Below are 27,974 nucleotides of genomic sequence, written 5' to 3' on the forward strand. Positions count from 1 at the left end.
TTAATTATATAGATCTATATATAATGTTACATTTGAAACGAATTATAAATTTTATCATCAAATATTGAAACTTGAAATTCAAATGTATTCATTGGTTGAACTTATTTTTTTTCCATCTTACATATGAAACATAAATTTTGATTTTTAAATGATGGAAATTTTTGGGCTGACCATGTTATTACCAAGTTTGAGTTTTTCAATCTTGCTCGAGACAACCACCAGTTGAAGGACTCCTTGATAAGAGCAGAGGTAGATAGGATAATCTTTATACAAATATTCAATCTATGGGAGTGTGAACCTGTATTGCGGTCTATGGTGGTTGGATATGACCACCATGCATGTCCATAATTAGGTATTTTGACCATATAGTGTTTGTTTCATTTTTGCCCAAAGAATTTACGAAAGTTTTTTCAGTGCCATTGATGAGCTCTTTTACCATTGAACTCATTGAAAACGTCCTCTCAAGATAAGGGGTTACTACTTAAGTTGGTGTGCAAGATCAACCTTTCCCCAATATAATGGGATAGCGCGTGTAGTAACAACAGTTAGGGATTAAAGAAGTCCTTTATCATCACTACCAAGTGGAAGTACATCATGGACTTGGTAAAGAACATCGACATATGGTTGCTCATTGATGAATTATATAAGGAATGAAAATGTATACAACTAGGGGCAGGTATTATTAGAGCGTATAAGAGAGTTTTATAATCTCTCGGACATAAGAGATTTTACATACCACACCATTCAATTACATTATTTCTAGATGCCTTGAAGACTCGAGTACCATCCGCACAATGGAGGAAGTTTGTCTCAAGCAATGGGGTGGAGCTATATAGACTTGCCATGTATTATTGGATGCATTTGGATACTCCCACAAGTAGTAGTGGCATGGAACCCCTCTGGAAGAAACCCAAGCAGGAGGTGACATCTAGTACAAAGGGGATGAAGAGAGAGAAAGAAGATGCAATGATATTCTCTTTTTTTTGAGAGTGAGTATAGTGGAGGAAGGGTTTTGTATGGCATCCCACCTGAGAGGCAGTGTTGAGTTAGAAGAGGAGGTCACCGTAGGAGAGAATAAAGCCATGGATGGAGAGGATGAATTAGTTGGAGGGGGAACCGAGAAAGAATTGGTAGGGATTACCATAATAGTACCAGAGAGGGTTGTACTGATCCTACACTAGAGATCACCATACCAATACCAGAGAGGTCCATACCAGTGGTTGTCGACTGGGGTGCCAAAAGGTTTACAATGCCCAAAACTATATTCACCCTAACACAACTCCCACCCAGCACATGATCCCAATAGAGGGGGCATGTTGGGCACATTACACGCATAGGTTGGTCGACTTGAGGGCAAATAGAGTGGGGCCCACCACTCTTTGCCTTGTGACCTCGTGAGGCATTGAGCAGGCCACTCTTGTAGAATTGTTGGTAGCATTTACACCTTCCATTGGAGATGTCACCCCTGCGACCACAATTTCAATCCCTATGATGGGGGGTGAAGTCCCTACAAGAGAGTGTGTGGGACCTACAACCAAAGGTCTGAGGGTTGAAAGATTAGACATCGATAGAGGAGAGGAGACGACCATGGTATATTATGCAGGAGAGGGGGAGACATGCTAGGTAGGAACATAATGCAAAAGCCTAAAGGGATGGATGAGGAGACTGAGATGGACAAAATCTTGGAGATGCTTGAGATGGGGTTGGTGATATCCCACCATCCTCACCGACATTATTGATGGTGCAACACACTGACGAGTAAAGACATATGAAGGAGGCACCACTGGTGGTATAAGATGAGGTTATTGAGATGGAAGGAAGTTCAATAGGGGAAAACATCCCTACAGGAGGCAAGGGTGACAAGAGACGATGTGCGAGAGGCCACTTAGGATGAGGCTTCCATTTTAATGTTTAGACTCGACAAACATGATGGACTTGCATCCATCCAACCATTTTAAATAGAGTTGGAGTGGATCATTGTAGCAGCACGTGGAGTGGTAGACCTCGCTAGACAGTCAGCCATAGGCCCTATCATAGTGGAGGTAGAGAGGCTTTGGTTCATGCATGGGAGTTACGAGTGGGAATTCATAGAGCACATCACAGTTGGAGGATGGCCCGACAAAGAGACTGCAGAGATCATGGAGGAATAGAACAAACAACATATTTCAAAAGGGCAGGCCAGTATGATGAGTATCCACTAGAGCATGGAGTGGGCATTTTGTGAGATAGTTCTTTAGCTTTAGTGGGCGACCTAGGCTGTACGAAAGGCACAAGAGGAGAGTTTTTTGATACTAGGACAAGAGTTAGCTTTATAGGAAAGAGTGGTAGAGAAGTAGAAGACTATCATTACTTTGGAGAATGAGCTAGCTTAGGAGAAGGTAGACCGCCATAGTGAAATTGAAGTGTGCAAAGAAAGATAATTGTCCTTTACGTTGTGGTTTGCAAGATATTTCTAATTAATTTGTAATAAGATTGACATTTGGAATATACATGCTTAAAATGCTATTGATATGGAATTAGCTATTAATAATGGATTTATAGAATTAAATGCCATTATGGATTATTAATATTTATCGCACTAATTTAAGTTTCTAGTGATTAATGATGTGTGCAGGTCCTAAACCATTAATAATTTCAATAAGGGACTTTAGACAGAAATTTTATTTCTAGTTTATGTTATTGAGAATGATACATTTCTCATCTTGAATTGGATTTTTAGTTTCAAGGGTGAATTTAGGTAAATTCCAAAAGACGACAAACATTACACAACTTTAGAAATGAAATGTTATAATCATCATCTTACTTTAGTAGTAATAAGCACAGATACGATTCTTGGCAGCAACAATGAAATCAATTTGTTATATTTAATTTTTCCAAATAAATGAATGTTCATCCTTTACATTAATCTAAGTGCTGCCTAGACATACAAATCCTTTTTACACTTTAAAGAGATTATCAAACCATAATTGTTTAGCTCAAAATCAAAAGAATGGAAAGTACTACTCATAATATTTTTATCGTTACTTTATTGAATTCTAATTTTTCCAGGCATACCAACAGTACCAAACACTCAGTCAACACGAAAATGTATTTAGGTCAAGCATCCTTTTCATTTACTCTTACCACTACAAGACAGTAGTATCAAGCTGTAACAAACAGTTTTTCATATCGAAAACAGAGACAATTTAAATAAAGAATTTCTAACATTCATTGGTAGACAACTGAAATCCTTTTCATATGACATTAACTGTTTTAACAATTCACTGAAATAACTATAACCATATCAATGTTCATCTGTAAATAACTAGTTTAATGATAAACTGAAGATAACTGTATTCATGATCATTTGAAATAACTAGATTAATGATTAACTAAACATAATTGTATTTATGATCAACTGAAATAACTAATTTAACGATCAACTGAAAATAACTACATTTATGATCAACTGTAAATAACTGTATTTATGATCAACTGAAAGTAACTAGATTAACGATCATCTGAAAGTAATTGAACTATCCTTTCTACATACAAGTAAGTAAATGCTTATCAAGAAAAGAAGGAAAGAAACATACAAGTATCATCCAGAGGATCTTTAGTTGGTTGTGCAAGCCTTGGTTTGGTGAGAGGAGAAGCATTGACATGGGCTTAACCTCCCAACCTTGGACCGTACTTATCCCCACATAGTCTATTGAAATAGAAAGACCCTTTCTACCTCGGGATTGGGCTTGGGATGTTCTTAGTCCAACCACTTGAGCATCTCGATGTTTAGAATGTCCGCACAGTTATGAAATGGACATGTTTGCATAATTGGCACCACTGACGTCAAGTGATCATTAGATGGCAAACGTGCCTTTAAACTACCTTGGCCGAGGATTTTAGATGGGTTCATTGACCCGATTGCCAATGCTCGACTTGACAACAGGTTTCATTACAATGATGAGCATGAGTTATTAAATATGTTTAATTTAAGTTATTTAATCATCTTTGGTTTCTTTTCTTATTTCTTGCAAGTTCATTCCATGTCTTCACCATTCATTGTTGCACAGTTGGTGAATCCTAGGTGTTTTGGAAAATTATGAGCAATCTGCTCTTTCCACCTCTTCACCATTCATGGCTACACTGCAGGTGAAGCCCAATTGTTTTTTGGAAAGTTATGAGCATTCTACTCTTGGCATAGTTTCAGAAAAAAGATTCATCGATTTGTATATCTTATCATGAACTGTGACAAAATAAAATATGTTCTTGAGATCAGTATCATTCATCCAGGTTTTATTGCACTTAGAAACTCTTCTTTAAGAGATACTATGCAACTCTTTTTATGATGATTCTGGAAACTATGAGAGTTAAGAAGAAAATCATTATAAATAACATGGATTATTCAGCAAGCTTATAATGTGATCATGGATAAGAAGGGAGTTTCTGAGCCTAGTTGACTACTATAGAAATTGAATTAAAACATTGGAATATTAAATCTAAAATGATAGCTCATGACTTGATATGAATTTGGAGTTGTCTGAAAATTTGCAAATCGATTTGAAATCAGTTTCCCTCCAGTTGCTTGAAGACATCACCTCAATACATATGATCTTTTATTCTCAGCCATAATACTTGTACGACAGGGTGTATAAAACGAGCTGCTTGAACAAAGCTTTAAAAATGATATTTCAGGGAAATTGTCTCAAGAAGAATTATGGAATGGGGAATGATGAAGGCGGAAGAAATTGCTGGAAAGATGTAAGTCATAGCATACAGGAGTTCGGGTGTGAATATATAATATCTGCCTTCTACACACATGGCTCAAATAAGGAGAGTGATTGTGACTTCTTGGCTTTCGCAAACTTAAAGATTATTTGTCAATTAATTTGCCAAGTGTTAAATCGGTTACAATCAAAAGAAAAGAGAAATAGAAGGATGGAAGAAAAATTTGGAAAAATTATAATTCGATTTATTGTTATAATATAATGGGGTAACATCATTTTATTAAGTTATTATAATATAATGGTGCCATTTCATTTTTATATGTATATGTACGTATATACATATATATTATAATAATATGATGAAAGATCATTTTAAATCCTTTGAGGTATGTTTTATATTTTAATTAGATTATTTCATGTTTTCTTAGATTATTTATTTAATAGCTCATGCGGGTCCCACAAATGTATCCTGTGTTCAAGTCGTTGGGTCCTTACCAAAGAAGTTTAAGGTCATACCTGTCAATCTTGATGATTGAACTAAGCGAGCAGCCATTCTGATGATCCCGTTTAGTAATGCTTCCCTCTCCCTCATCTTCTCCTGCAATCACCCATGAAAACACTTCTTGTTGCTGTGGAAGAGGTGGTCATTGCAGCTGATTAGTGTTGGGTTTGACGAGGCACTATTAGTATAATGATCTCCTCCATAATTGAAACATCCTAAAGGTGGCCCCTTCCTTTCATTACACTTATTATTCTTACTTGTACTAGAATTACTTTTAACATCCTTTACTCCGTTTTCTTTTGATTTTGGCTTGCTATACTTGAAATCCTTAAATTGTTTTTTTTGAGATCCAATATCGGCACCTTCCATATTTTAGTTTGTTTTCTTTTTATTATCCTGAATGGAGTCATCCTTCTTGATTTTGTATTCCTGTCAAACAACCTTCTTTAGAGCTTCTTCCATAGTTCAAGGAGTGAGAACATCAACTGCTGCTCCTATTTTGTTATTCAGACCCATAATGAATTTTCTCACCTTAAGATTTTTATTTTGTTGATATGGTGGTACATACTTAAATAGTCGGGTAAATTTTTCCCAGTACTTATGTACAATCATGTGTTCGTGCTTCAAGTTTTGAAAGCCTAATATTATTTGGTCATAAAAGGTTTGGGGTAGCCAGCAATTCCTAAATATGGTTACATATTTCTCCCAGGTAATCTCAGTGGTGTTGATATTTTTCTCAACTTTGCTATTTCCCCACTAGGTTGTAGCATCTCCAGTACAGTGGTATATTCCCCAAATTGACTTTGAGGTTTCTGAGACGTTCCTAATTTCAAAATACTGTTCCATTTCAGTTAACCAAGCCTCTGCATCCTCTCCAGACTCAAAACCAACAAATTTGGGTGGTTTGATTTTCTTAATATCTGCTGACAGATCAACCACTATTTCTTGTTTCTTTTGTTTTTCAGTTTGAGTGGGTGAAGAGGTTTTCTTATTAAATCCGGAGGCTTCTGTCTCTGTTCTAAGAGGAGGTGATGATTGTGTTTCCTCATGGTTATGCCCCATCTGGGCTGCCATCTCATTCATTCTCCTTTCCATATTATCCAACTTCAATTGCGTTTCTTGTAAAATCTGAAGTAACAAATCAGTGCATGATTGTGTGTTTTCACAGACCATGTCATGATCTGCATCATTCTCGTTGCTATTCATTTTGTTTGTTTACTGGTTTAACTTGTGAATTTACAAATTTTGTGTCAATTTATTGAATTTATATATATTTTTAAATTGTACCTACAACAAAAAGAGTTTTGTGAATGCATAGAACACATGAATTAAACCAATTTATTTAATTAACTTAATACTTTGCTGCTACATTCATGGCAGCCTTATTTAAAAAAAAAAATTTGTCTATTGAGGATGTTTACATTATGGAATCTGATCTTGCTTTTCAACATTCAGTTCTGACTTAGATTTGTACATATCCCGCACCATCTAGGATCTGTGGAAATGGAAAAGAGAGTTGCCCTGACGAGCGTTCTAGTTTTGAATTAGTTTGTTCCTGTATGTTGCTTTACTAGCAGGAGTCCACTTGACTCTTTCAATCTTCATTTGTTGCAATGCGTGGTTTAGAGTTTGTTATCTTGGGGCATGGAGCAGCAAGTATAGTCGAATTTTGTCATGTTTTTAATTAAGTAGGGGAGATGGGATGTCGAGCCTTCTTATGAGGTGTTTTACGTACTTGCATTTTGTACAATTATTCTAAGAATCTTTCAGGTTTACATGGAAGGTAGTGTGCCCTAGGTTTACTGTTGAACCCAGTGCTCTGATACCATATGTAACAAATGGTTTTTCATATCGAAAACTAAGACAATTAAAATAAAGAATTTCCAAAATTCATTGATAGACAACTGAAATCCTTTTCATATGACATTAATTGTTTTAACAATTAACTGAAATAACCATAACCATATCAATGTTCATCTGAAAATAACTAGTTTAACGATTAACTGAAGATAATTGTATTCATGATCATCTGAAATAACTAGATTAACGATTAACTAAACATAACTGTATTTATGATCAATTGAAATAACTAATTTAACGATCAACTGAAAATAACTGCATTTATGATTAACTGAAATAACTAAATTAACGATCAATTGAAAATAACTGTATTTATGATCAATTGAAAGTAACTAGATTAATGATCATTTGAAAATAATTGAACTATCCTTTCTACATACAAGTAAATGCATGCTTATCAAGAAAAGAAGGAAAGAAACATACAAGTATCATCCGGAGGAACTTTTACTGGTTGTGCAAGCCTTGGCTTCGTAAGAGAAACATTGACATCAACCTTGGACCATACTTATCCTCACACAATCTATTGAATTAGAAAGACCCTCCCTACCTCGGGATCAGGCTTGAGATGTTCTTACTCCAGCCACCTGAGCATCCTGGTGTTTAGAATGTCCGCATAGTTATGAAACAGACATGTTTGCATAACTGGCACCATTGATATCAAGTGATCATTAGATGGAAAACATGCTTTTAAACTACCTTGGCCGAGGATTTCAAATGGGTTCATCGACCCGATCACCACTGCTCAACTTGACAACAGGTTTCGTTACAGGGATGAACATGAGCTATTAAATATGTTTAATTTAATTTATTTAATCATGTTTGATTTCTCTTCTGCTTTCTTGCATGTTCATTCTATCTCTTTACCATTCATGGCTAAACAACCGATGAATCCTAGGTGCTTTGGAAAATTATGAGCAATCTACTCTTTCCACCTCTTCACCGTTCATGGCTACACTTCAGGTGAATCCCAGGTGTTTTTTGGAAAGTTATGAGCATCCTACTCTTGGCATAGTTTCAAAAAAAAGATTCATTGATTTGTATATCTTATCATGAACTATGACAAAATAAAATATGTTCTTGAGACCGGTATCATTCATCCAAGTTTTATTGCATTTAGAAACTCTTCTTTAAGAGATACTATTCGACTCTTTTTATGATGATTTTGGAAACCATGAGAGTTGAGAAGAAAACCATTATAAATAACATGGATTATTCAGTAAGCTTATAACGTGTTCATGGATAAGAAGGGAGTTTCTGAGCCTAGCTGACTGCTATAGAAATTGAATTAAAACATTGGAATATCAAATTTGAAATGATAGCTCATGACCTGATATGAATTCGGAGTTGTCTGAGAACTTTGCAAATTGATTTGAAATCAGTTTCCCTCTAGTTGCTTGAAGATGTCACCTCAGTACATATGATCTCTTATTCTCAGCCATAATACTTGTATGACAGGGTGTATAAAATGAGCTGCTTGAACAAAGCTTTAAAAATGATATTTTAGGGAAATCATCACAAGATGAATTATGGAATCAGGAATGATGAAGGTGGAAGAAATTGCCGGAAAGATGTAAGTCGCAGCATATAGGAGTTTGGGTGTTAATATATAATATCCACCTTCTACACACATGGCTCAAATAAGGAGAGTGGTCGTGACTTCTTGGCTTCCGCAAACTTAAAGATTATTTGTCAATTAACTTGCCAAGTGTTAAATCGGTTACAATCAAAAGAAAAGAGAAATAGAAGGATGGAAGAACGAGTTGGAAAAATTATAATTCGATTTATTGTTATAATATTTATTTTCATACGTTCATGTAAATATATCAATGGGGTGACATCATTTTATTAAGTTATTATAATATAATGGTGCCATTTCATTTTTATATCTATATGTATGTATATACATATATATTATAATAATATGATGAAAGATCATTTAAAATCCTTTGACGTATGTTTTATATTTTAATTAGATTATTTCATGTTTTTTAAAATTATTTATTTAATAGCTCATGTGGGTCCCACAAATGTATCCTGTGTTCAAGTCGTTGGGTCCTTATTAAAGAAGTTTAAGGTCCTACCTGTCAATCCTGATGACTGAACCAAGCGAGCATCCCATTCTGATGATCCCGTTTAGTAATGCTTCCCCCCTTCATCTCCTGCAATCACCCATGAAAACACTTTTGCTATAATAATAATTCTATAATAATTTTCATATAAACATTTAAAAGACTTTAAGTTATTAATCATAATTCCAAAATCAAGCAATTGCTAACATCATAATATAGATAATGGTTAACGACCATCTTCATTAACAGTTAATACAACGGATATAAATAATTGCCTATTTCACATGATCATGAAAGAATAATCCGTTAAATCCAATAGTTATGAACAAGTTTAAAATTAGGTCAAAAATTTGGGATGTAAACACAAGCTTATACAGTTGTTCACATTTGTTGCCAAATGCACAATGTCTACATCACATTCATGACAAATTCTATAGAACAATTTTAGATCATTCTAACAGCGTAACTTAACTCTTTAGCCTATAGTAATTTTTTTTTGGAAAAAGGGGTAAACATTTATTCGATCATGGCAACGGAAATACAGAGAGCCCTAGGCCCAACAAATCCAAAGTCAACCACCAGACCTATTGAATCCTATCCTTTTCCACTGACTGCTCCAAAATCCCAAGATAATCAGCAGTTTGCCTATTTGTTCCTGCAATATCCCAACCAACTCCATTCTTCGATGCCCATTTTGCCAAAACATCAACCACTCCATTCCATTCCCTAGGAATATGACAAAAATAGATAAAATCTACATGATTACACAGATACAAAGTTTTTTTGATGATAGAGGCTAATTGCCAGTTAACATCAGCCACACTCTGGATATTTAACATATGCACCACAATCGGAGAATCCGACTCACATATAATACTCTTCCATCCCAAAGAACAACCGTGCTCGATAGCCACCTTAATAGCAAGCGCTTGCATCAAATTATTAGAATGCTCACCTTTATAGACAGAGAAAAGAATGATAACTTCACCATCCTTTCGTCTGCTTATGCCCCCAATACCTTCCTATCTAGGATTCCCACGAGAGGAGCCATCAATATTAATTTTTCAAGATACTGGCAGGGGGAGGTCACCACCTCCCATCTCTACAAACCCTTCTCTTGACCGGATCAGATATCTTACCACCTGTGCTGTCCACTTCCTTGTCCACTATGCCCAAGTTCCTCACAATACTATCATCTCCAGGGTCGATATTTTCAGACATATCACAGTTGGCATATATAGTCTCTTGGAGCATGGTCAAAATCTTCTGCCACAGTTTAGTAACTCCCAAATTGGAGTTACAAAAAATCCTACGATTCTGCTCCAACCAAAGATTCCATATAATGAAAGTAGGTCCAATAACCCAAGCTACTTGAAGGAAAGTAGTTTTAGGAGGGGTCTACCAAGGCTTTCCCAGAATTCAATAAGAGACACAACATGGATGCAACCATGGTGCCACGCCTCCCACCACTTGTGCCATGTTTCTCTAGAGAAGGGGCAAAGAAAAAACAAGTGGGAGGTACTCTCTTTGCCATGCATACAGAGGGAGTAAAGAGAAGGCCCTTGAAATCCTCTCTTTTGAAGGTTATCCCAAGTTAGACATTTCTTCTAGGCAACCAACCATAAGAGAAAATTACACTTAGACCAAGAAAAACTATTCCAAACCTTCTTCCACCAGGGCCCTTCAGCTAATCCATGCCATTGTCTATCTAGCCAAGCATATCCTTGGGCAACAATGAACTTTCCTTTAGGACTTGTGCCCTAGGGAAGGATATCCTTGTCCCTAGTAGAACTGTAGAGCCTGCTCATGAGAATATTAGCAAGCTCAACCCAAATCTCCATGCGCCCACCTAACGACCACTCATGTGGGCCTTCCAGCAAGTCACATCCACCAAACCATATCTTTTGACAGTCTTAAAGTGTTCCACCTTAGTCCACCCAGCGTTCGTAAAATATAGTAAAGAGGTTGAAGATGGGGATGACTGGAGAGAATGGGAGGATGACCATCCCAGGAATCCCGCCATAACAAAGCACACGATCCCTCATTACATATCTAGAAAAGGCCATCCTTAATAAGATGAGCTCCCTTTTTGAGAGTGTTGCAAATGAAAGGGCCTTTCCTAACCAGAGTTGGTCTTGGAATATCTTGATAGCCCACTTTTGGAAAATTCTTTTGGACAAGAATCTTAGCCCAATCTAGGTCCTCATTATTGCACCACCTTCAATATAACTTAGTTGCCAGAGCCTTGACAACAAGAGCCTTACACCTGAGACCCAGAGCCCCAACAAACTTTGGCAAGTAGACAGTTTCCCAATTGACTAAACTCCACTTAGAAGAGAGAAGGTTGCCTGACCAAAGAAATTGCTGAGATAGAGCATCAAATTCTTTTATAATAGTAGCAAGAGGAGTCTGCACAAAACAACTGTAGATGAAGAGAGCTTGAACCACTGTCTCAAGGAGAATAACTCTCCCAACAGAAGAGATCCACCTGCAAGCCCAATGGCTAACCCTACTCCAGAGTTTATCCAACAGAACCTGTCAATAATCCTTCTGTTGGGCTCCTAGAGCCAAGGGGACTCCCAGATACATCAAAGGAAGAGAACCAATTTGAAATATGAGAATCCTAGCAATCGTGTTTTGAATAGGCTAAGGAGTATTAAAGAAATAAATGGAGGACTTATCTTCATTGATTTTTTGCCTAGAAGCTTTTAGATAGGTGTCTAAGGCCCTTTTGAAATTTCCTACCCCATTGATTGTAGCCACACCCATTAGTCCATTTTCATCCACGAATTGAAGATGAGAATACGGTGGGAGATTATTATTCCATTTCCACCCTTGGATGAGCTCCTATCCAACCTGAAATTTAATAAGTCTGCCAAGGCCCTCTGCCATAATAATAAAGAGGTAAGGAGATAGAGGGTTCCCATGTCGAAGTCCTCGAGAAGTAGAAAATAACTCTGTAGGTTCTCCATTAATAAGAATAGAAAAGGAGGGGGAAGTCACACGACTGAGATGTGATATCCCCATTTGACATATAATTTAATAATAAAATAAATATTATACATAGGGGCTATAATATTAAAAGAATAAATAATATATAGGAATAATATAATAATACTAAAATATAAATTATATAAATACTATCATATATATATATATAGTAATTAGATATTAAATAATATACTATTGAATATATATATATATATATATATATATATATATAGATATATATATACACACACACACATCCATATTATGATATAAATAAATAATATTTATATCACTAATACTATTAAGAATAATTATATTACGATAGATATGTTATGTATAATTGAACTTATATAGTATAATCTATGTGTTAATATAATATATATTAATATAATTATATTATTAATATAACTATTAAATTTTAAAATAATGATTATATTAATAATATATATTAATATAATTATATTATTAATATAAATATTATATTATTATAAAAAGACACAACTCTTACCATTGAAATATATAGAGGGAATAAAAACTTTAGTAAAGGATCATCAAGAAGAAAAAATATAAAATATATGCACAGTTTTTGTTTAAAATCTAATGGCCCTGAAACGGGTCATTAAATGAGAATCCAATCTACCCATTTTGCATCAAAACGAGAAGGTAGAAAAATTCTACTTAGGATGTCCCAGCTTACTTGGTCATAAGCTTTTGCCAAATTCTTGCTTGATAAACATGGCCTTTTCCTTGGAAGTGGCCATGGATAGCTTTCGTTGCAATCACAACACCATCAATAATCTGTCCACCGCCAACAAAGCCTCCCTACTCCTCAGAGATCAAAGTACCCAAAAGAGGCTTGAGCCTTTCAACCATCAATTTGGTGATAATTTTGTAAGTAACATTACATAAAGAAATAGGCTTGAATTGATCCAAACTATTGGCTCTGTCAATCTTGGGTATGAGAGTAAAAAAGGTAGCATTCAAAGACTTGAGCATTTGTTTGTTTTGTGGGATTCTTGGACCATTTCTAAAAGCTCAAATTTAATAATCTCCCAGAATTCTTGAAAAAATTCAATAGGGAATCCATCTGGGCCAAGGGCCTTACCTTTCTTCATACCAAACACCACTTTCTCCAGTTCACATAACGATATGGGCCGTAAGAGATTCATATTCATCTCATTAGAAACCAAGTGGGGAATGCAATCTAAAATGGTCCTTACCTCAATCCTAGGAGTAGGTTCCTCCTTAGAGAAAAGAGTGGAGAAGTATCTGATGGCCTCCAAAGAAATATCCTCCTTGGAAGAAAGTTGTGCTCCAAAAACTGAGACAATAGAGGAGATAGAATTTGCGAACTTGCAAGCCTTAATTGAGTTATGGAAAAAAGCCGTGTTCCTGTCTCCCTCTAAAGCCAATCTACATGAGACTTTTGCTTCCAAAATATTTCCTCCTGTGTCTCCCATTCCTCTAACTCCTTAAGTGTCGAAGATTCAACTATAGCATACCATTTTTACTACACTGAAATTAAATTACACATTCTGAAATTGTAACTAAATATCATAATGGAAAGACATGAAGTAATTTAGAGACAATACATCATGAAAACTATTTCTGATCTATACAAGCTATAAATCCAAATTTAAGTAACGACTTATACATTTCATATGAAAGACAACTAAATTACTTCCATAACTAATCTCTATGATTACATTTTAAAGAACCAAATCAATTTAACCATATTTACAACTATACATGTCAGAGTAATATAAAAGTACGTACAAGTAAAAGATTTAGATTTTCATACATGAATTGAAACATTTGTTGGTGTGCTGTGCAAGCCTTGGCCTCTGGCAAAGAGTACAAGCATTGACATAGGCTTAACCTTCCAACTGCGGACCTTAACATATCCCCACACAATCTCTCACAAGAAAGGCACCCCGGGTTAGGCTTGAGACACCATAGTCCTGCTCTCCTAAGCATACCGGTGTTAGAGTGTCAGCTAAGCAGTAGACAAGGTTGAGGAATTTCTCTATCAACCTTCCCTTTGTTAGCTAGCACTTCCGACCTCTAGTGATCATTTATGGAAAGCATGCCTCTATTCTATGTTGGCCAAGGATTTAGGTGGGCATTGAACAACCCGATCACCACTGCTCGACTTGACACCCGATTATATCTTGGACAACCATGAGCTGACTTGGACTTAAGCAATTTCTTCCTTTAAATGATCAGAAAACTAAGACACTAAATAATAGTTTTTTTTTTTGCTTGTAGGAACACCTCTTCTCCACCCATTCTACACTTGGCTCTACCAGCCTTGGGTGCATCCTAGGAGACTGCTGATAATCATGAGATTCTTATTAATCAAATTTGTTTGTGAGAGCGATTTTGAATTTAACCACAATTGGTAAATATCAAGTATCAGAGAAATCAGAAGATACTTCAAGCCAAAGATACAACATATCTTACACAACATAAAAGTGCTATGCATTAACCCTAAGCATTCCTTTTCAAAGGAATTATAGCAGTTCTGTCCCTATAGGCATACACCCGATGTATAGAGATAGGGACTTGTCACACATAAAGAAAAAAGAGAGCAGAGCTGATGCTTCTTTGATACGCAATTGAGCTTATGCTACTACTGCATTTGGAAAATGATGACTATAAAAATAAGTTCTTGCATTATAAAGGCATAGCATAAACTGTGAATTAACTTGCGATAAGATACATGACCTGAGAAAAAAAGAAACAATGCAATCACGGATGTAGTAGCAACTACTCTGCACGCTATGGATTCCACCCGTGCAACTCAATATTGCAGAAAATATTGTGGTAGTATACTCTAGATTTCAAATGGAAAGGTGAGAGGATACTTGGTTTATAGAGAAATCATATACAAAAATGAGAAAGTGTGAGAATGCTCCTTCGGCCGTGGGGAAGGAAAATATAGCCTCCCACTTCCGGTGACAAGGAGCTCAATTATTGGTATAGATTCAAATTTAAAAATTGATGCCGATAAAAAGGTGGCAATGCTCATTGTTTTGGAGTCATAATAAAGTTTATAATTTGTATTTTCTCCACATATAAATATTTTGTGATCATGCTATTGAATTCTATCTATAATTGTACCTACAGATACATATCTATACGCATGTGTAATTTTGAGAGTACATATGATTTCTTTTTACCATTATATTCCCTCTAGTTTTGCATGCATATATATATATATGTGTGTGTGTGTGTGTATGTATGTATGTAAAGTTTATAATGTTGAGCACATCCATAGTCCCAAAAATGAAAGAGAGGTAATAGTTCTTTTCATGATATTAAAGGTTTAATATTTCTCTTGTTATAAAAATTGACCATGTAGCTCATGACTGTTCAAGGTATACTCCGTTGCCTAGTTGTTAAATCCTTCATCAAGGTAGTTAGAGCCCATGCCTGATGGATGGACTAAATTGGTGCCCCATTCCTTGAAATCCCGTTTAGCAATGCTTCCTCCCCTTTTTCTGCTCCTATAACCAAGAATGCATATTCCACAATAATAACACGTTCCTCCAATTTAAATTGAAATATGAAGAAAACAAAATAACAGATAACTATTACAACAGCTGACCTCCACTAACCCTTATCTTTAAAATATAAGCATTCATTTTTGTTGAAATAACAAAAATCAACTAACTAGTCATTTTCACATGAATCAATTCAGTTATTTATAACTTCCATTTCATAAGATCATGATATCTGAGAGTTTCTTAACTAACCATTACATTGGCTATAATATTGTTTTAAAAGATCAAAATTTTTGGGATGTAACATCAACAGTAATCAAATCTGAAGTGATCCCTTGGTCCCGAATTTGGCGAGTGACATTGTCCAACCTAGATTGGGTCACCAACTTTTGATCCTATAGATTCCCAAACACTGTTTATTCCACCTTTTAAGCCTAAATTTCATATGTTGATGCCTCTTCTCAAAAGTAAACATGGTATTGCCATGAGTAGGTCTACCTTCATGCCACCACACTGTCATAAGATCCCATAAAGAGCGATCTCTTTAACCACATCAGCTAAAATTTGAAGGAAGGATTTTTAGTGGCCTTGAAGGAAGTGACAGATAACTTAATAGGCCAATGATCAGAGCATCTCCAATCAAGAATTTCCGAGCTAGTAGACCACCTGACATCCATCCAATAACAAGAATCTAAGAACCTCTCGCTCCTGTTTTTCCAAGTCAAAGTACCATTACCAGCTTTAACACCAATGAGGTTCAAGATACCAATGTTATCCTTGAGCATATTTGAGAAAGGGTCCAACCGAGCTACCCTGCCTCTTTTTCATCTAAATTAATAAAAACATTAAAATCACCAGCTACAATCCAAAGGAGAAAAGGATCTAAGGAACAAACAAAGGTGATGTGAGACCAAAGAAGAGATTTACCCGCCAAATCTTTAGCAGCGTAGATATTAGAAAACATGCAACTTTCTCCAGTCTCAAAGTGAGAAGCAATCAAAGAGATAGAAAACCTACTCGGAATCCACCGCAAAAGTGACACTTTCCTTGGATTCCAAACACAAACAATCCCATTGGAGCTACCCTAAGCATCCACTCCTTGCCAACAACCTTGGGGCCACAACTTTGGAGTGTAGCTAGCCAAACCATCAACTGTAAGCTTGGTTTCCTGAATGAAAACAATATCCGGAGATTGAGACTCAATCTATGAACAACCTTTTATTTGGGGATTCTATTCAACCCCCTCACGTTCCAAGAGAGAATAATCATTTGGGGGGTTGAGAGAAGTGGGAATCAATGGGCTTAACAAACCCCGAATCTACTAATGTCTCCCCCATCATCTTAACCTTCTCTTGATCAGTCTTCCTTCCACTCTTGGGTGGCTTCTTTGAGGGCCTCTTTTTAAAAGGTTTCTGCTGCAATTCTAATGTGTGTGAAGCTTTGGTACCTTCCGAACTATTTGTCATCCCCTTATGTGCAAGGAGAGTAGAAGCTGAATTACTTATATCCCCCACGGGTTGTGTCCCCCCAAGAACACAACTATCTTGCTCCTGAGGTGGCTTGATCATTGTCATTTGTTTACCCTATTGCCCTTCTGGTGGCTGAACTAGATCCTTTGTCTCCTCATCTGCCCCCTATTGAGGCCCACCGCTAGAGGCCAGATCAATTGGAATACCTTCCTCCTGAGCCAATTCATCTATGACATTAAATTTGTTAAAGGTGCCATCATTTTGTCTGTCCATCCAAGTTCTCTTCTTCCCTTTACCCTTATCAGGGGACTTCATTGGTACAAATCCCCCCTTGTCTGCAAGTCCATCAGGCAATGGGGCCTTACCCTTATCTTCCTTAGAAGCAGGAGCAGAAAGGCCCGATGATGGAGAAGATTTATTTCTAGGGCATTGTATTGTAAGTGCCCATATTCATGATAGATTCCGCATCTAAATGGAAGGGTTTCATAGTCCAATTGTTGAATCCACGTGGTTGGTCCCAAGCAAATATCCATAGAATTTGGCAATAGATTTAGATCTACATCAACACAAATACGTGCATAAGAAATGACCTTACATTCCTGAGTCTGCATAGTCTAACCATTTGATTTCCCAAGCAGTAATGAAATAGAGTGAAGAATATCCTCTCTCCAGAATTCCAATGGAAGCCTTGGCAGGCGAGCCCACATAGGTTTCCGAGAGGGGTTCTCTGCAAAATTAAATCCTATGTGCTAGGGCTTGATGAAGAGGCCCACTTGGTTAAAGAAATATGGACCACCTTCAAACACCTTATTCTTGTCTATCATATTCGAAAAAATACCAAGAAATAGTTATTAGCAGTGAGGAGAATTTCCATGCCCCCCTTAGGATTCCGAATCCGATGTGCCCATGATTCCAACATTGGAAGAGAATAAACTTGCAAATGAGCGAATGCTTGCTCTAGTATTCAATGTCATCTGAAATCTGCTCTTGTTAAATGACTAAAACTGGTCGATCATCTGATCTGTCGAGACACCCATTCACCTTTTTGGTACAGATCATGCCGTTGGAAGAAGCAACATCAGCCTCGGAAGGAAGATTATCAGCCTTCCCGTTGGCTCCAATTTGCACCGACAGAGAAGTTTCAGCTATCCCCATATCAGCAGATAAAATCTGAGAAGAGGGGAAGTCTCGTTGCCCCATTAAACCAACCTGAAGAAGCCCTAGCCTGCCGCAAAAATAATGTCCACCATGCACAGCCTACACCTTCGAACCACCCCCACCAAGCCTGGCCCCAGCCGGCATGCAGCCCCACACTACCTGTAGATGGCCACAAAACACCCACCTGCAGTCTCCGTACACATCACCCGCAATATCCACACACCCCAACCACCGAACACAGCCAAACAGTGCAGACCTGTCAGCAGAGAGCCAAGGAGAAAACACAGGCTAGGGCACGCTCACCCTAACCCTGTCCAGACGCAGCACGCAGAGGCCATTGGACACTTCTTACTATATTCAGCCTGTAGTAATTAGATCAGGTAACTACTTTCCTTTTATATTCGCAACACTTATGTAAAAGATTGTTTGGTGACTGCCCAAGTTAAAATTAACCTTCATTTGTACCATTGCATGACACATTGCAGAAATCAGAAATAGAAAAGTTGGAGAGAGATTGTTGGAGCACTTTCCCACCAACAATAGAGTTTTATGGCTTCCCCATAGGCCATCTTAAATGTGGAGCCATTCCCCTAGTGAATGGTTTCAAAAGAGCGTTCCCCAAAAGAAGAGCCCGAAACATGTGCAGATGATTACTATGGTTTACACATGAGTATAATATGGCATACACCATATCCTGCTGATGATGAAGTAAAAAATGATAACACGCATGTGGAGATCCTGACACTTGTAGCATAATAAAGATCAATAATAACAGCAAGTTTTTCAAATGGTGCTGATGTTGCTCTGCCATGCACAATAAATCAAAAACTTTTTTTTCTTTAAATTCAAGGTTTTGACTTCGACTCAAAAGCGGTACAGCATAGGAAAACATTTAGAATAAATTCTGGATAATCAGTATGACTGGAATCAAGATTCAAACAATTATACTTTGAGGTGAAATTCTAACTCCCTAGTTAGTATCAGGAGATCCACTAGCTGATTCTTGATTCAATTTCCTTTTTGTCCTTACACAAGTTGGGAGTGCGTAGTATGAAACCCTGGTGGAAAGACTAGAAATGGTCTTCGCACACTCCTGACTCTCACCTTGCTTGCACAAGTTGGACCAACTCAATTCCCAATAGCAATTGCAGCATTCACAGGTTATGGCAAGAAATAATTCAATGAAATATGGGATGATATTCTGGAGCCAAAGTTTGCTCATTTTCCTTGGCGCCTTCTTTACCAAGGTCTCCCCATGGGGACCCAATTGACTCATTGGTATTCTGCCTCTTAATCCTATCTTTTGTGGTGATATTGAATCTTTGAAACACCTTATCTAGTTCTGTCCATGGGCTCAAAAAGATTGGAACTGAATCCACGACTTCTCTAAGCCATTCAAACCCAATCCCTTTTCGTGGCCAATGGTTCTATTTGGAGAATTGCCTTCCCTTCCTGACAAGTTCACTTAGATATGCCTCACTTTCAGGGTGGAGATTCTTTTTAGAATTTGAGAAAAAGAGGCTTTATTTAAAAGATTCTCTTAAGACAAATGCTTTTTGTTATCTTCTAAAGCTATGATTCGTTGTAATGCCCTAATGCATATTTGAGTGCAAGCTAGCAAATTTGCACTTATGGTTGCTCATCTATAGGAGCTTTTGGACCATTGGGGGAATGCCCCTTGTGCTGTTGCGTGGGTTCCTCCTGACTCCACTTCTCCTCGTGGGCATTGGCATGGGTGTGTTGCTCCTCCAAACGGGACGGTCTTGGCTATTGCAGATGTCATTCTTGTGGTCCAACTCCTCAGAACCCTAGGGATTCTTCTGCTCATGGAGGATGGTCTATTCCTTTGCATCTGCCATCTCTGTAGTGGGACACTAGCCAGCCAGACACCGGCAAGTCTTCTCACGTGCCACTTGCATTGTCTCCAGTCTGCATTCAGGCACCTCTTGAGGAAATGTTGAAGATAATACTCTCACTGGTTGGGAGTCTATTGACAGCTCCACCTTTGGAGATGTTTGGGGGAAACAAGATTATAAGGATCCTATTCCTTTGGGAGTTGCTTTAGCAGCTTATTTTTCTGCCTGGTTTGGCTTGTTATTTTGTTACATGTTCTCAGGGGTAGGGCCTTATGTTTGGACTCATGAGTGTACCTAATTACTACCCTTCCTTTTTTTCACTATTTTCTTTATATTGATGCAAAGTCAAATAGGATATACTCATTAAAAAGACAGTACTCTCAAAACACATTCCCTTTGCTAAGGTTTTTCATAAATGTGAGCAGGATTTGACAAGTTTCAATTGTCACATTCCTTTACATTGATGATGCTGACCTGGACTTGTCAGGTATGCATTTAAAAAATAAGATTATTAGTGCCAACCTTGCCTTATTTAGCACAAATATAAACTATATGGTACCGCTGGTTGGATCTCAAAGACATTATTGAAAGACATCGAATGATATCAGTAATATTCCTGAACGTTCCGATGTAGTAAAAACCTTGGGTTTCAACTTTGACCATGTGTACTCTGTAGGATAATTCTTAAAAAATGGTTGAGACCCTCGAAGTCCTGCCATTCCTTCAGTTGGCCAAAAACCTGAATGTGATGATAGCTGACAAGTCAAATCAAGCCATATCCGCATTCAGTCATTTGACCAGTTTGGATGAATTGGTAGAGGCTCCCTCAAGCACCCAATTTTGTGCATTGACCAAATGATGATCACAAAGATATTCAATACATCTAGAAATTAATTCTATCATTTAATTTAACTTACAGCAGCAACAGGCACTTAAAGATTGAAAAAGCTCCGAATGGATAAAACACATTTGAAGGGTTAAATTACTTAGCTGAATGAAGTCACAGGTAGTGGGTTTATTGGTGACGTCCTTTCCAAGGGTGCACCCTAGACATTTCAGTAATAATTACCACCCACAAAACGGTCCATTATACAGCACTTTCAAATGTAAAACATTTCCTTTTCATCATGCATGCAGTAGTATGAATACTTGATAACAAGATACAAAGATATACTTTTTGTAGTACAGTGAAATGCCAATGCTCCAAGGTCCTTATTCTAGCTGAACAGGAAAACAAAATAAGCACACACACACATCATAGACAATAGACTTCAGCTGTGCAAATCTCTAGATTGTTCACAGGAGCCCTTGGAAAAGGACAATTTTAAGTGAATAAACAAGCACAATGGGAAGAATGTTCAATAAACAATTGGAGCAAGGCAAGAGTAGTAGATAGGAAATGCATAATATTAGAGCTACAGATCCATTCACAGAGTTCAGAAGAAATAGAAATCAGAATCAGATTGGGAATTTGAAATTGATCTGTCAGCATGTAGACATCTCACAAACACAGATCAATGAATAAAAAGTTTCCTGATTCAAGAATATAAGCAGCTGTTTATGTCTTGATTTGCAAAGGAGCTTTAGAATCTGTATCAATAGGTGGAGAGTAATCACTCTTTAAATTTTTATTTTTTGGCAAGCAATAAAATGTAGGCAAAATGAGACTGAAGTAATCCACTGCATAATAGAAATAAAATAAAAACCATGGATCTAAACTTCAAAACATCTAACATCTCAAAGATTCTGATGCAAGAGTTGAAAGATACGACAGTATGAAGACCTCAGGTATTGATCTTCCAGATGGCATATGAAGGCAAGAATAGCGCCATTTTATGAATGCAAACTTATAATATTATAACATGGCAAAGATTCTTATTTAAGACCTGAAATGTAGAACAGCATGAAGGTCTTGAGGTTTGGTCTTATTGAACAGCCTAGTAAGTCAAGATAAGCACTCACAGACACAGAATGAACAGTCATGTGGTGCCCTATTTCATTTAAAGAAACTGGTAGCTCCATAGCCAGAATGCATAGAAGGATGTGTTTTGCCAAAGGAATCCATCTCAATACACAGTTCTTAAGAAAGACATGTTTCCAGCTATAAAAGAGATGTCTATGATATTTATATTTATTTATAATATATTTTAAACATGGATTAATCATAAAAAAATGAAGCGCCAATTAAATAAAAATAAACATCTGGGAACTCCAATGGAACAGTTCAAATGCTCAGGCAAATATCAGAACATCATTTACAAATTTAGAGACGTCGATGATATTTATATTTATTTATAATTTATTTTAAACATGGATTAATCATAAAAAGATCAAGCGCCGATTATATATAAATAAAAATCTGGGAACTCCAATGGAACAGTTCAAATCCTCAGGCAAATACCAGAACATCATTTACAAATTTATTCCACTGGTCAAAATACACTACTATAGACCGAACCATAAATCAACATTTCACAGAAAAGATTGCAAGATTCGATTATCAGCATAAATATATAAATATAAAACCACTCATAACGTTAATGTGTCCAGCATTTGGCAATTCCAAATGAGCATTGATCTCTTTGGAGTTTTCCCCATAACCTCATCAGAAGCCCCTACTATGCAACCGCTAAGTATGATTTAAATCTAAACTGGGTATTCATGAGCACACAGAAAAATGGCTTGGCAACCACTCAGGAATACCAAGTCTCTGCCTCTGCTTCCTTATTAGAGTAGCAAGCTAAACAATAGACTAGCTTGCCATACGTAAATCTTGAAAGAAAATGAAGGGACTCTATATTGTGGCTGGCTCAGGTCTTTAAAGGTCATGCCATACATGAAGGTTTATGAGGTTTTGCACTAGTTTTGCTAGAGAACAGGGCAATGGGTTGACATATGGAAAATTATTGTGACGTGCTTTGCAACCACAAAACATGTGTTACTCATTCTCTCATTCTGAACAAGGCAGTGAGTGATGGATTATTAAGAGTATTGACATGATATGTGTGACCCTAAGTAGGAAACAGAACATTGAGTGAGTGTATTTGTGGAGTGAAGACTGGACTTTGAGATGCATTGATATCATTAGCACTTGGAGTGCTCACCCTTGAAGTCTACACATTACAAAACAGTAGCACAACATGATAATCGAGCATAGGGGAATATTAGTCTGTTGATTTTAATAGGAAATATAGAATAGATTTCAACAGTGCGTAAAAAGGCAAAAACCAATTTTATAAGTATTGGAGTCTGAGGCCAACCCTTGTTATTAAAGTCCAAGGGTGCAAAAACTACCTTATTTATATGCCCTTGATTTATTTGAATCCTTCTTATTACAATGTATCTAATCAAGCTCTACCATTTTTGTTAAGAAAATTCCAAAGTACTAGGAAAATGCTAAGTGTAAGGCTTATGTTTCACAATCTTCTATGTCTAATCATGCTACGTAAGATGTGCATGCTATCCAATTCCCAACCTCTGTGGAGGTTAAAGTGGAATACTAAGGAGACAAATATGTGCTCGAGGGTGGTGGTGATGGTTTCTAGAGCTTAGATGAATAAACATTTGTCAACATATAACATGAAACTGAGTCTAATTGGAGGACTGAATATGTGGGGGACATTGTTTGGTCACTCCTTGTGGAAGAGGCGAAGGATGTCTGTACCATCTTTGATCAATGGAGCTCAACAAAGAATCTGTTGATGATGACCATTTTTGGGAATTTGCTGAGATGGGCAGCTGGGTGACATCGTACACTCCCTCCAACTTAGCTTGATTTTCTTGCAACTTGCAAGAGTGACTCTATAGGAATCTAAGATGGACATCAACCATGCATACATGATTGGAAATAAGGATATGAAGGGTGTTAATGGTGTGGGAAATGACAATGGTTTGAGGAATCTCATGAATGCCCTCTTTGGTGTAATTTATGGTTGCTTTACTGCTTGGAGCACCTCATTGCAGTTCTCCATGCTTTCAAATTTGAAAACATTCTGGTTGTGTCTTCAACTGCTTTGGGGTCTGGGATTTTTTCTTTGGTACTGCCCAGGCTGCTTCTTCTGTGTAGCTTGGCCTGTTTTATGGTGTCGAATAGAAGTTGCTGGTTTTGGTGTGGGAACAGGTACAGATTCAGGGTTTGGGTGAGCTCGTATATCAATTTTTTTTCTTGTCTGATAATACCTAGATATGGTATGCAGTTTTTTTGGTATTTACTATGATGGTTTTACTAGCTGCTGGCTGTTGGAACTTCAAAAGGTGTTAGATATGTAATTTCTCTTTGGGATTACAGCTTATAATTCCTAATTAACAAAAATAATAACAGTTCATGGTCATTGCTGATTGCAGTATATCATGTGTGACTCCATTATCAAAAACATTACTCTTGTAAATTTATTAGGGATAATTTTTTATTATCATATGTTTTATGATGCTTAAGTGACTTCCTATTGTTGTTGTTGTTGCTTTCACGGAACAACAGCAATAGGAAGTCACTTAAGTGCCATAACAGGTCATGGTCGTTGCAGTATATCACGTGTGACCCTCCATTATCAAAAACATTGCTCTTGTGAATTTATTAGGAATAACATTTTATTATTATATGCTTTATGGCACTTAGGTGACTTCCTATTGTTGTTGTTGCATTCAGGCAAGGCTTTGGTGTGACTGTCCATTCTGGCCTGATGATGGGATGTGCCGTCTAAGAGATTGTAGTGTATGTGAATGTCCAGACAATGAGTTCCCAAAAATTTTTAAAACAGCAGCTGGACATCTTCCTACCGATGACTTAACATGCCAAGAAGGAAAACCCCAGGCTATTGTTGACCGAACTCTAGATAAAAAGGCTTTTAAGGGTTGGATGGAAACAGACAACCCTTGGACATATGATGACGAGAGAGACAATTGTAAATACTTTAAAATCTGTTATGAGGAGTTGTTGAATTCAAATATTTCTAATTTATTAGTGTTATTGCTATTTTTTTGACAACTATGTAATTGTATTAGCTTTCTAAATCTCGGTACTACTTAACAAGTGATGTTAGGGCTTTTCTTTGACATGTAGATGCTTTAGGATAATAAAATTGTGTGATTTTGTTCATGCAGCAGAGATGACATATGTGAATCTTTTGCTAAATCCTGAACGTTACACTGGATACACTGGGCCATCAGCTCAAAGAATATGGGATACTATATACAAAAATCATTGTCTCAAAGGTGAGCATGGTTCATTTAAATTTTAAATTTGGGACATGTACAGAGTTTTGTGCAATTAGACAATCTGCTTCTTTTGAAAGATGTAGTCCATGTAATTTCTGATCTGACTTTTCGAAAATTTCAGCCCATCCTTAGGTTTTCACCATTTTGTTTCTAATATTTGGTCATCCAAAGTTGAGTATATTGAAACTCTTACTGGCATTTAACATTACCTATCCATATTTACATACTGCATATTTTGTCTTTTTTCATGAAAAGACCGGTTATATTTTTGGCATAGGAATAAAAAAGTTCAATTTGTTTGAGAGGTTATTTTCAAAAAAATTGGTTAAACATCAGTAGGAATAAAAAGGTTATGGTATAATCAGACGTCCTGCAGCTCTGAAAATATGGAGCCAGCTGGTTTGAGCCAGATCCAGCCCAGGGTAATGGTGATTATTGGTAGTTCTCTTGTTCTTTTTCTCAGGGACTCGGAGAAAATGAGACTAGAACATTTTTGAATTTGTGTATGTCAATGCTTTTATGATGGCATTTAACATAATTCCTCAGCTTTTCTGGTGTGCTTTTTATATGCTTGCAGATTTACCAGGAGACAGTTCTCCAGAGAGGCGAGTATTATACAAGCTTATTTCAGGATTGCATTCTTCTATTTCTGTTCACATTGCTATGGATTATCTACTTGATGAAGACAAGAATTTGGTGAGTAATCTTCACAGATTCACTTTTTGAGTTCACCTAACCACATTCAGAAATAAGTTGTCTTATGTTGTAAAGTTAGCTCTGATCTGATAACTTTTTGGGTAACTTGAAATTTTTCAGTTTTTAGTTCTGTTAGTATTGTTTTATAATAAAATCTCATTTTACGTCTTGTAATTTTTCAGTTTTTAGTTCTGTTAGTATAGTTTTATAATTAAATCTCATTTTACTTGCTTGATTTCTTTTCAGTGGGGACCAAATCCAACTCTTCTCTATGAACGGGTGTTGAAACATCCTGACCGTGTGAGAAATTTGTACTTCACATATCTTTTTGTCCTTCGTGCTGTGACAAAAGTAAGTAAATATAATGTGGTATATATAAATAAATAAGCTTATTTTTAATAAATTGTATTGGCCTGAGAAAATCCTGAGCGAATAGTGTCTAATTTCTACATGGATGTGCCTTCAACAGGCAGGGGATTATCTCTCTCAGGCAGAATACAGTACTGATAATTCATTAGAAGACCAAAATACACTTTTATTAGTAAATCAGCTAGTTAATAATAATAGGTTACGGTCGGCCTGTCCAGTTCCATATGATGAGGCCAAAATATGGAATGGTGAAAATGGACGAGAGTTGAAAAGTCAAGTTCAGTCACAGTTCAAAACTATCAGGTTTATATTAACTTGTGTTATTATTTCCAGATCTAGCATCCATACTGTTAATCGTGATCTAAAATTAGGTTCTCATTGGCACAGCTGCACAAGATTTCATTTTCACTCAAATTCGGTAATCTGTTTTATGCAGTGCATTAATGGATTGTGTTGGATGTGAAAAATGTCGATTATGGGGAAAGCTCCAGATCCTTGGTCTTGGGACAGCTTTCAAGATCCTTTTCTCAGAGGATAGCACTGATACAGTTGAGAAATCTGTAACAAGGCCCTTCCTAACTGATTGATTTTTTACCTTTGGTTTTGTATTTTAAATAATTTGACTTTGTATTAAGTATTCAGTGATTTTTCTCGTGTATTTTGTGTTTGTAAAATAACAGGTACAGCTACAGCTGCACAGAAATGAAGTAATTGCTTTAATAAACCTTCTCTCTAGGTTATCAGAGTCAGTTCAAGCAGTGCATTCTTTAGGTCCAGAAGTCAACAATGAATTCAACAACAGACATATTACAGCTTTAAGTCTTCAAGGTGTATAGAGGGTTTTATGTTTTTTTGCCTCAAGTTTGAAGGCTTAACTACCCTTTGATCACTTTGGCTTAATTACTGCCACCCTTGATGTATATCTTGAGCTTGGGAATGGCAATCAGCGATATGTAAAGCAATTTTATTTTCTCAGACGCAAGTATCTGAGAATAATGTAGCTCTGGAAATACACAATTCTTTTAGCACTGAAAAATAGCTCTTTAATCGTCATTGTTCAAAGATGATTGTATGTTTGCGATGTATACGGATTTAGAATCATACACAATTCTTGTGAGGATTCATAAAATCATGACATGGTAACTATTTGCTTTGATTGTCTTCCTTGGATGATGAGAATGTACATATTATTGCACGGGTTGCCATCAAACTGTGGATCAGTGCTTGTCTGATCTTTGTTTGAAGAACCTCAAGCGCAATTGTTTTTCATCTTTTGTGCTATCTTTAGCTTGTAGAATAATTTCCTGCTTGGTAGTAGTTTAGTATATTTTGACACAAAGTAAGAGGTGAATATGAAAAGCTCTTGCATGTTTGAAGAGTTTACGTTAAATGGCCTAGAGATAGCTGTTCATTTTATGCCTGTTGCAGAGTAAACAGAGTTTAAAATTTGCTATTATCTCACCAGTTATTCAAAAATGGATGGTAAGGAATTTATTACTTCAAAAACGTATGTTCATGTTTGTTGTTTCTATTTTCCAATGACTTTGGGCATGTGGCAATGCTTTAAAAAGTTATTTTCAT

General features: G+C 36.6%; 1 protein-coding gene across 3 annotated transcripts in view; it reads left to right on the forward strand.

The window, feature by feature from the left end:
* The window catches only part of LOC149576348 (endoplasmic reticulum oxidoreductin-1-like), a 56,909-nt gene extending 29,247 nt beyond the window's left edge, over positions 1 to 27,662 (forward strand). For all 3 annotated transcript variants that reach the window (XM_089816964.1, XM_089816968.1, XM_089816961.1), the window contains 7 exons: positions 24,760 to 25,015; positions 25,215 to 25,325; positions 25,906 to 26,024; positions 26,271 to 26,375; positions 26,494 to 26,696; positions 26,830 to 26,941; positions 27,074 to 27,662. In XM_089816964.1, the coding sequence (XP_089673090.1) occupies positions 24,760 to 25,015; positions 25,215 to 25,325; positions 25,906 to 26,024; positions 26,271 to 26,375; positions 26,494 to 26,696; positions 26,830 to 26,941; positions 27,074 to 27,229 (1,062 nt within the window). In that variant the 3' untranslated portion in view covers positions 27,230 to 27,662. The remainder of the gene's footprint in view (positions 1 to 24,759; positions 25,016 to 25,214; positions 25,326 to 25,905; positions 26,025 to 26,270; positions 26,376 to 26,493; positions 26,697 to 26,829; positions 26,942 to 27,073) is intronic.
* The last annotated feature ends 312 nt before the right edge of the window (positions 27,663 to 27,974 follow it).

The sequence above is a fragment of the Cupressus sempervirens genome, chromosome 1 (genome assembly GCF_028749045.1).
Source record: "Cupressus sempervirens isolate cs-2001-9-10 chromosome 1, ASM2874904v1, whole genome shotgun sequence".
Lineage (NCBI taxonomy): Eukaryota > Viridiplantae > Streptophyta > Pinopsida > Cupressales > Cupressaceae > Cupressus > Cupressus sempervirens.